Source organism: Heloderma suspectum, chromosome 3 (assembly GCF_057233095.1).
Source record: "Heloderma suspectum isolate Gila_16-S chromosome 3, 16-S_ref, whole genome shotgun sequence".
NCBI classification, from domain to species: Eukaryota; Metazoa; Chordata; class Lepidosauria; order Squamata; family Helodermatidae; genus Heloderma; species Heloderma suspectum.
Genome location: NC_139460.1, coordinates 63,584,501 through 63,595,217, shown reverse-complemented (window position 1 = coordinate 63,595,217; position 10,717 = coordinate 63,584,501). Strand labels below are relative to the sequence as shown.

Here is a 10,717-nt window from a genome sequence, read left to right as displayed (position 1 = left end):
AGTAGATGAGGTTAAATATGTCTTGATTCTTTCTTTGCCAGGAGAAGGGGGTGAAAATGAAACAGCTCTCTCCTGGAGGGAGCTGCTGAATGCAGAGATCTGCAAAAAGATGCAGCTGCTTACAATGAGTAAGAGATACTTCCCTGGTCCCCAACTCAAGCCAACTCAGCTCACCATTGCTGCAGCGCGACATCCCTTTGGAGTCAACATTTAACCTGTCCACTGGCTGGGAAGGAGATCTTGAGAAACCACAAGTAGGCATGGCCCCCCAGCTGACAGCCAGGGTGGAAAGGCTGACAGTGTGTCCTGAAGGTGGGAAGAGTTTCAGTCGGCGTATCCACCTGGTCCAGCATCAGAGGATGCACTTGGGAGAAAAGCCTTATAAGTGCAGTGAGTGTGAAAAGGGCTTCAGCCAGAACTCACATCTTGTTCAGCACCGGAGGATTCACACTGGACAGAAATCTTACATGTGTCATGAGCGTGGGCAAAGCTTCGGTCAGAGCTCCAATCTGATCAAACACCAGAGAATCCACACAGGAGACAAGCCCTATGTGTGTGCAGAGTGTGGGAAAACATTCAGTGACAGCTCCACTTGTATCAAGCATCAGAGGATGCACACAGGAGAGAAGCCATACAAGTGCCCAGAATGTGGGAAGCGCTTTAGCCAACAATCCCATGTAACCCAGCACCAACGGATCCACAATGTGGTGAGGCCCTACACGTGTGCGGAGTGTGGGAAAAGCTTTGGACAGGGCTCAGACCTCATTAACCATACAAGAACCCACACTGGTGAGAAGCCCAACAAATGCAAACAATGTGGGAAATATTTCAGTGGGAATTCCAACCTCATTAAACATCAGAGAATTCACTCAGGAGAACAGCCATACACATGTGAGGGGTGTGGGAAATGTTTCCGGTTCCAGCCCCAGCTTGCGCGACATCAGAAACATCATGCCCAATTTAAAAGGACCGCAACCCCCCCACCCAAACCTGAATAGCAATGCCCCTCTAGCAGCAAAAGAAAAAGCAGGAAAACTGAGACTTTATCCAGGCAAGACAATATTGCTTATGCTGAGTAGCCCAGGTACCAGCCTCATGGTGGAAATGCCTACCTTGAGTGGCTCACATTCCCCTGAAAAGATCAGGTTTGTGGCTTGGGAATGTTCTTGGATCTGGGCCTCCTCTAGGGTGACAAAGTCAAGGAAGTGGAAAGGGCACATTTTATCAGCTTTGGCCAAAGCTGTTATACTGTCCTACAAAAGAGGGACCTGAACACTGTTGGGCATGTCCTAGTAACTTCCCAACTGGACTACTGCAATGTGCCTTGTATGGGACTGCCCTTGAAGATTGTCTGGAACCTGAAATTAGTTCAGAATGTGGCAACCAGATTAGTCTCTGGTGTTAGCTGCAGGTAGCATATAACATGGATCCCATTAATTTCTGAGCTAAATTCAAGGTCCTGGTGCTTACCTTTAAAGCCCTTTACAGTCAGGGTCCAGGATACTTGACAGAGCACCTTCTTCAGTATGTAGGCCCCTGCTGTTTGAGATCTAATACTGAGAATATTTTGGTGGCCCCACCATCTATTCAGCTGGTTGTCACTGCTGAACACACAGTGGCCCGCCAAACTTTGGAACAAAGATTCTATTGCAGTCCAGCAGACCTAGACTTTTTAAAAATTCATTCAGGCCCATCGTTAGTGTTCTAGTTTACTGGTTTTGTTTTTCTTGTCCTTCTACCTGTTCTATGTTGTTTGGTTTTATTATGTTTATATTGTAACTTTGTTCCTCACTTTAAGAGTTTAAAACGATACATTTTCTAAATAAGTAAAAAAGTGAAAATAATTTCAGCCCAATGGAGACAGACCTGTCAATAAACACTTTTGGGTTCTAAGTGAAGCACGAATCAGAGAGTGGAAAGATATATATTGTACAGCAGCTGTACACTATGGGATTCATAACATATACTTGCTGATCCAGACGAGGGTGTCAGCAAAATGTATAGTCAGAACAAGAAAGAAGGAGCAGGATCAAAAGCAGATGGAGTGGGGATATCACATTAAAAGGCTCCTGCTAGATCAGATATAGCTAGCAGAGATATGTTCTTTGGAGAGACATTCACAGCCAGATTATAATTCATCTGCTTAGAAGGGTTTACTAAAATAGATTTTATGGCTGTAATTCAATTTTATTTCATGCCCCTCTGCTTTCTTTTTTGGAGAGAGAGGGTAGATTTATTTTTAAAGAGAAACAATGGCGCAGTTCAGCCAAGGAACTGAGCCAAGCCACCTGCTATCGCCCCCGCCCCTTATAGAACCCATTGATGAATTACTTGTTCTGGTCCAAATTTGTTAAATTGTAATGCCATAAATGGTCTGGAAGCACCAAATGTGATTTCTGGACCTGATCAGTGTTTGGCTGGAAGCATACTAGGAGACCCTGTAAGCTGCTTTGCGCTTTCCAAGACAGGAGTGGTATATAGACGTATGAAAACATAAACTGCTAAAATCTGTATATAAAAGTATAATATAATTTGTGCTTCCTTCTGTGCTGAAAATTATGACATTCAAGAAAGTAAGGGTGTAATCGGGAAGCATTTATGTGTGACCATTTAAACTGGCTTTTTTAGAACATAGGAGTCTCCTTCATGCTGAGTCAGACATTAGTCCCTGTAGCTCAGTGTTTTCTACACTGATGGGTAGCAGCTTTCCAGGGTTTCTAGACAGGAGCTTTTCCCAGTTGTATCTGGAGATGCTGAGGATTGAACCTGGGACCTTTTGCCTGTAAAGCATGTGCTCCACCACTGAGTGACAGCCCTTCCCCAGTGGACATAACAGTTGTAGCTGTGATAGGTTGATAATTATCGAATTATAACATTATTGTTGCTAAATTAAACTTGCTAGGGTAGTTACACCATGAAAAGATCTCTGATTTTCTATGGTCAGGTTCAGATAATCATAGCTTAATACGCCAAGATACAAACAAGCATTTTGCCCGCATGTTCAGCAGCTTCTCTCTCTTTGCAGTGCACCTAAATACAGTGGGGAAGTCTCCAGTTAACCATAGTTTCCAATTTAGTCCAAACTGGTTTGAAGTCAATTTAAGTTCCTGCCTTGTTCCAAATCTGGTCCCATCTCCTGGTTCAGACAAAATGGGCATCTCTGGTTAATTGGAATTTCCAATGCATCCAGGCATACCATGAATGAAGGAAAGAAGGGGCTGCATGCAGAGGCAAATATATCTCGGTTTGGCCTCTATGTGATCTGAATGGAAACATTTCTTATTGAGAAAATAGTCTAACATGCCTTGGGAAGGAAGAGTGGGTCAAATAGACTAAAAATACTGATCATCTTTAACAAAAATTTGGGTTTGTCTCTTGATCCTGGTACGCTAAGTTCTAAAGTTGTGGAATGAAGTAAAAGAAAACCAAAGTGATCATTAAGTCACCATGGTTGTTGCTAATTGTGTAAATCACTTCTAATGCTTCATAGTTATTCTTCCCATCAACAAAGTTCTTGGAAGTAAGTCATTATTTCTATGTGATAGTAAACTACCACCTTGGGAAGAGAAGGCTTGTTCATAGAATCAAAAAATAGTAGGGTTGGAAGGGGACTACAAGACCATCGAGTCCAACCCCCTGCTCAATGCAGGAATCCTGTTCTCTCTCCCCCACCCCCCATCCCACATACATTGAATCTGAGGAGGGGGAGTGGCATCACAGCCACTGGCCCCACCCCAACCTCCCTGCATTTAGCACAAGTGTGAAAGGGGCTACAAGCTAGAATTGAGGCAGTGAGTGTGGTGTGGATAAATTAGGTCTATTGTTTTTGAAAAGTTCTGAGAGCCAAATGACACGTTACACTAATTGTGTGTGTGTACCTGAGTGTCAGCTTTTTCTTTATTCTAGTGTAAGTGCACATGGCCCTGAGTTGGATTGGGACAACTATACACCAGTAGGGAAAGATTAAACACACCCACCCCAGTTGAAACTGACCAGAGGGGTTCCTAAGTGGTGTCGCCCAGGACCTACTACGAGATGTAAATGTTGTTGAACCAACTGGAAACAGTGATCACAGTGCTATCAGATTTAATATATATTTAAGTGGAAGATTGCCCAGGAAGTCCAACACAGTCACATTTGACTTCAAAAGAGGAAACGTCTCTAAAATGAGAGAACTGGTTAAATGGAAGCTAAAAAGGGGTGTCAAAAGGATTAAATCCCTTCAGAATGCTTGGAAATTACTCAAAACTACAATAATAGAAGCCCAGCTAAAATGTATACCACAGGTTAGGAAAGGGAGCACAAAGTCCATGCGGTCACCGGCATGGTTAACAAGCAGTGTTAAGGGAGCTATTGGAGAAAAGAGAGCTTTTCTGAAATGGAAGTCTTGCCCAAGTGAGGAAAACAAAAGAGAGCACAAGCTTGCACAAAGGCGATGCAAGCAGACAATAAGAGATGCAAAAAAGTATTTTGAAGAGCATATCGCTAACAACATCAAGGCCAACAATAAAGAATCCTTTAAATATATCAGAAGCAGAAAACCAGCTAGGGAGGCAGTTGGACCATTGGATGATAATGGAGTTAAAGGAGTACTGAAGGAGGACAAGGAGATTGCAGAGAAGCTGAATGAATTATTTTCATTCGTCTTCACTGAAGAAGATATAGGACAGATACCTGTGCCTGAACTGATGTTTTCAGGAAGGGAGTCGGAGGAACTGAGGCAAATAGTGGTGACAAAAGATGAAATTCTCCACCATATTGATACACTGAAAGCAAATAAATCACTGGACTCAGATGGTATCCATCCTAGAGTTCTCAAAGAACTCAAATATGAAATTGCTGATCTTCTAAGCAAAATATGCAACATGTCCCTGAGATCAACCTCTAGACCAGAGGACTGGAAGATGGCCAATGTAACACCAATTTTCAAAAAGGGATCCAGGAGGGATCTGGGAAATTGCAGTCCAGTTAGCTTAATGTCTGTTCTGGGTAAAAAAATTGAAGGCATTATTAAAGATAAAATTAGTAAGTGTATAGAAGGACAAGCCCTGCTGAAAAAGAATCAACACACCTTCCGCAAAGGTAAGTCCTGTCTCACTGACCTTTTAGAGTTCTTGTGAGAGTGTCAATAAACATGTAGACAGGGGTGATCCAGTACAAATTGTTTACTTGGACTTCCAATAAGAGGAGAGGTCCTCTTATGGATCAGTAACTGGTTAAAGAACAGAAAGCAGAGAGTAGGAATAAATGGTAAATTCTCCCAGTGGAGGGAAGTAAATAGTGGGGTCCCGCAGGGATCTGTATTGGGACCAATGCTTTTCAACCTGTTTATAAATGATTTGGAATTAGGAGTGAGCAGTGAAGTGGCCAAGCTTGCGGATGACACCAAATTATTTAGGGTGGTTAAAACAAAAGGATTGTGAAGAGCTCCAAAAGGGTCACTCCAAATTGGGAGAATGGGCATCTAAATGGCAAATGCAGTTCAATGTAAGCAAGTGTAAAGTGATGCATGTTGGGGCAAAGAATCCCAACTTCAAGTATAGCCTGGTGGGATCTGAGCTAGCAGTGACTGACCAGGAAAGAAATCACGGAGTTGTGGTGGACACTTCAATGAAGATGTCAACCTAGTGTGCAGCCGCTGTAAAAAAAGGCAAACTCCGTGTTAGGCATAATTAGAAAAGGGATTGAGAATAAAACTGCCAACATCATACTGCCCCTATACAAATCTGTGGTGCGACCACACTTGTAATGCTGTGTATAGTTCTGGTCACCACACCTAAAAGAAGATATTGTAGAGCTGGAAAAAGTGCAGAAAAGGGCAACTAAAATGATCAAGGGGCTGGAGCATCTCCCCTATGAGAGAAGGTTACAACAGCTGCATTGTTTAGCTTGGGAAAAAAGAGGATAAGGAGAGACATGACAGAGCTGTACAAAATTATGCATGGTGTGGAGAATGTGGATAGGGAGACATTTTTCTCCCTCTTTCAAAACCCAGGGTCATTTTATGAAGCTGATTGGTGGGAGATTCAGGACAGATTTAAACTATGGCATTCGCTACCACAGTAAGTAGTGATAGCCACCGATTTGGATGGCTTCAAAAGGGGGTTAGATAAATTCCTGGAGGAAAAGGCTATTAATGGCTACTAGTCTTGATGGCTATGTGCTACGTCCAGTACCAGAGGCAGTGAGCCTGTGTACACCAGTCGCTGGGGAATGTGGGTGGGAGGGTGCTGTTGCACTCATGACCTGCTTGTGGGTTCCTGGTCAACAGCTGGTTGGCCACTGTGTGAACAGAATGCTGGACTAGATGGACCCTTGGTCTGATCCAGCATGGCTCTTCATATGTTCTTATGTTCAGTTTGCTTCCTCAAATTCCTCCTCCCTACCACAGGGGGGATTTTAAAAAGGAAGGAAATTGGCATCATTGAAGGCTTTCCCCCCCTCTTTTTTAATCCCCCCCGAGGGGGGGGATTTCAGAAAGCAAATGAGGGGGAGATTTAATCCTCCCCTTCCAGTGTGCAGTGGTCCTGATTCAAATTGGTTCTGCATATGCTTACACTAAAGAAAAAGCTAACATTCATCTACACACTTATGATTAGTGTAACATGTAGTTTGGCTCTAAGATAAAGGCTTTCAAGCATCGGCAGAAATAAGGAAGGAGAGTGGAGGCTAAGCATGCCCTCCCCCTTATCTAGTGTTTCTGTCTGCATCACATAAAGGGTTCTCTCAGACACCAGTCATCAACAGTCTTACCTGGGTATTCTTTTCCAGTAGCATGGACAGTTGCAATTTAGTCCATCTTATGATGAAGATGGACTAAATTGTCCAGCAATGGCTTATTCCATTGTCCAGGACTAGGTCTTAAGCCACTCTAGAAACCTGTAACAATTTTCTCAGCACTTGCGTCAATCTCCAGAACCATAATTAGTAAGAAACTACATAGCGTTTCTAAGCAACAAAAGCCAGGAAGGAGAAACTGGCATCTTATTTTAAAGCTCCATCTCTAAAAAGCAATAAAAAGATGTTGACTTCTGGTCTGATACAAACAAATATGTCCTACTGATTTCAAAGGGATTTACTTCCAAGTCGGTAGACTTAGGATTGCAACCTAATTTATCTTTCTATAGTACTAGAAGTAACATAAGTGGATGTCTGATATCCAGAAGATGGTGCTGTTAGCTCAAGAATGTATTGTGTGCGCTGCGCTATTCAAGGTTGTGCAGAGAGCAAAGAGCCTTTCATGTTCACTGGCTATAACAAGGCCAAGATACACAGAGTATTTGTTCCCGCATTGGATAAGCTTTCCTTAGAATCTTTCTTCTCCTTTAAGCGTTTTAAGCAAAGTGCTCAAATACAAGATGATTCATGTAATTTTGTAGTGGTGCAATGAACAAAAAGCATCTCCTGCAATATGACAGGATTTATCCTACCTATCCCATCCTAAAAGAATGCCGCTTATGACCAACGCTATCTGTGGGCACAAATAGAAAACTATCAGGGAAGGGAGTAGTAGTGTACAACTATGTTGCAGATAGACTTTTCAGCATGAGATTTGGTAGGATTGGGAAGCTGCTGGAACAGGAAAGACAAATGCATTCGATTTTTAAAAGATTATATTTAGATTCAGCCTTTCTTCCATGATGGAATTCAAGACAGCATACCCAGTATCTCATCAAAGCAGTCACAAGATGCAGACTTGTTCAGCTTCAGCAAAGTTCCTGCATCATATGCCTTCCATGCCCTGAGGCTAGAATATTAGAACCAGGGGTGGGCAATTTGGGACCCTGCAGTTGTTTTGGACTACATCTGCCATCAGCCCTAGCCATCATAGCCAGTGGTGAGGGATCATTTGAGTTATCGGCCAAAACATCTGGAGGGCTGCAAGTTGCCCGCTCCTAATTCGTAGGTGGTCCCTTGCATTCTGTTGCTGGCCAGGGCACAGCCAGCTGGAATCAGTCCACCCCAGAAGCAGAACATCATTCCCAAGCACTATGTTCACTTTGGGCTTTGCCCATAGGACAAATTCCTGGAGGAGAAGGGTATCAATGGCTACTAGTCCTCATTGCTATATGCTGCCTCCAGTATCAGAGGCAGTATGCCCATGTGAACCAGTTGCTGGGGGACATGGGCAGGGGGGTGCTGTTGCACTCATATCCTGCTTGTGGGTTTCCTGAGGGCAGCTGGTTGGCCACTACGTGAACAGAATGCCAGATTCAGTGGACCCTTGGTCTGATCCAGCACGGCTCTTCTTACGTTCTTATGTTTGCTGCTCCCAATGCATGTCCTTGAGAAGCAGCACAACCAAAGCTAATTGCACTGAGCCTGAGAATCTCACACACCATGTTCAAACTTGGGCTGCTCAGCCTAAGCATAAAGCAGTGCTTGAGAATCAGGTGCCACTTCTGAGCTGGACCAGCAGTCCTACCACTGAAAGGAGCAACACTCCTGAGCCTCTTTGACAAGACAAAAGGCCTCTAGAGCTCTCTTCCTTCAGTGCAAGGAAGGGCACTAGAAAGCTCAGAGGAGCCTGACCATGTGATAGCCCAGTTAAAGGCAACTCTGCTCTCAGGTTTCCCTACCAGCTAGTTGGTGTTCCTGCCAGCACTAAAGGAGAGGGCACCCCAGAGGTTTTTGTGTTATCACTGAAACCTCTGGAATATCCTCTTAGTAGTGATGGGAAGATTCTTCAAGAGTGGGGTTCTCCCCATTAGGGGTGTATGAAACACACCGGTCCGCTGAAGGGGTCCGCGGGGGGGGGGGAGGTGATCTGTCCCTCCCCCCGGAATCCTCCCCGGCTGGCTCCGCTCCACAGGGAATCTGCGGAGCCACCGGCTGGGCCCATCCGCAGCCGGACTTCTAGCTGCTGCCATGCAAATGGCGTCCGGTGTAGCGGACGCCATTTCCGTCCCCGCCTTTTGCCATGATAGGCTACGTAAATCTTTACGTAGCCTATCACAGCAAAAGGCAGGGACGCAAATGGCGTCCACTACGCCAGACGCCATTTGCGTCCGAAGACAGGCAGCAGCCGACAGCGGACAGATGGCAGGATCTGGTCAGCACGGATTCCCCCGGGTGGCGGAGGCGAGTCTTTCATTCTGCCGCAGACTCATTGGACTCTGCGGCAGAATTCTCCGCCATCCCTACTCCCTATCTAAGAAGCTGTCTGGGCAGGAAGAACAGTAAACTCAGGGCCAGGCAAGTCCAGCCCCTAAGTAGCTTGGCCTGGAAAGAGCCAAACCATGGAGCTGGAAAAGTTGGCTTTCCTTGCTCTAGAAAAATCTCAGATGGTATCAATGATATAAGGACAAAATCAGGACAGCAGGATGAAGCTGCCCATTGGATTGCTGTACAATAAGAGTGGGCAAAAGGGAGATCTGGATAGATCTCTGGGTGATTTACAATAGATCAGCAAGGACTTGATTCCCAAGTGTTTAACAATCACAGCAACAAAATTGCTCCTTGCCTGCCCTCAATTATGGTGCTGAAGAGAGCTTAGGGTAAACAGGAGTGGATTTTGTGTGAAAAGACTGAGCTCTTTTCTGGTACTCAAAACAAGTTCCTGTGCTCAACATGCTATAATTCTAAGTGTTTGCCTTCTGCATCAGGCTCTGGTTGATAGAACTCTAGGTTGTAGTAAAAAAAACTTTAGTAGATCCTACAAGCCTGAATTCTTCCCACCTCTGCTCTACAAGGTGTCCCTCTGTTACCTCTAGGAGTCAGGAGAGATTCTGGGTACCTGTGAACCTTTGGAGGTCACTTGTATAATTTTGTGAAGCTCTTACAGAGCTTCCACTATTGGGCAGTAGAGAAATGTAATTAATTAATTAATTAATTAATAATTGTTGCCCCACTGGCCGGAAGGGTGCATGGCCAACGTTTTGTGACTTGGAGGTCACAAAGCTGCAACAGATATTGTAATGGTGGTTCAGAGAAGAAGACTACTGTGTCCATCTCTATAGGATCACCTGGAGGAGAGCCACATGCTCTTCTTATCTCTCTCTGGGCCCTGCTCCTTAGGTTAATAGGAACCAGAATGCCTGGGGTAGTGCTGAAGCTTGCAAGATACATCAATCATCTCACCAAGTACATTAGGGGGTTACTGAGACATTTATGGTGAATGGTTTTGGCAACCCCGTTCCACCATGAAGAGGACATAGCTATACAGGCACAAGCAGACAAAAAGCTGCCATCTATAGCCTTCTATTTCTAATGTGATTGGTCTGTTCCTTTCATCTATGTATGCAATGCATCTTTTGCTTTAAAAATGAAAACAAACCCAGTTGTGTGGATGAAAGTAGATTGTTACTGACTGAGCTTCAGTGTACAAGAGTGGGTCATTTTTAGGCAATTGTGTTATTTAGTCTCTTTTACAACTAACAAAAGTGTAATGCTTTTCACACTCCTGCTGACTATAAAGCATCTTAGGATCCTGATGAAGCTCAGTAAGCAACTACCTGTTCAGGAGAGGATTTAAATTTCACAATAGAAACCAAAACCATTCAATTAGTTATGACACTTAAGCTCATACATCATATTTAGGTTATGATCCCAAGCAAAGCAGGAAAACCTGCTGTTTTCCCTGAACTTGAAACCAAACAAAAAGATGCTTCACAGTTGGTAATCCTACCCTCTTGGGGATTATCTGCAGAACACCCTGCATAGCAGGTTCTTGAGCTACCAATACTTCAAAAGAAGAACAAACTGGGAACAATGAAGT

General features: G+C 44.1%; 1 protein-coding gene across 1 annotated transcript; it reads left to right on the top strand.

Annotated features, from left to right (window-relative positions):
• The first annotated feature begins 260 nt into the window (after positions 1–260).
• Positions 261–998, top strand: LOC146349759 (uncharacterized). The gene has a single exon (XM_084845493.1). The coding sequence runs from the start codon at positions 261–263 to the stop codon at positions 996–998; it is 738 nt and encodes a 245-aa protein (XP_084701619.1).
• Positions 999–10,717: the final 9,719 nt, after the last annotated feature.

Coding starts and splice junctions, on each gene's coding strand:
- LOC146349759 (XM_084845493.1), top strand. CDS start 261: ATGGCCCCCCAGCTGACAGCCAGGGTGGAAAGGCTGACAGTGTGTCCT.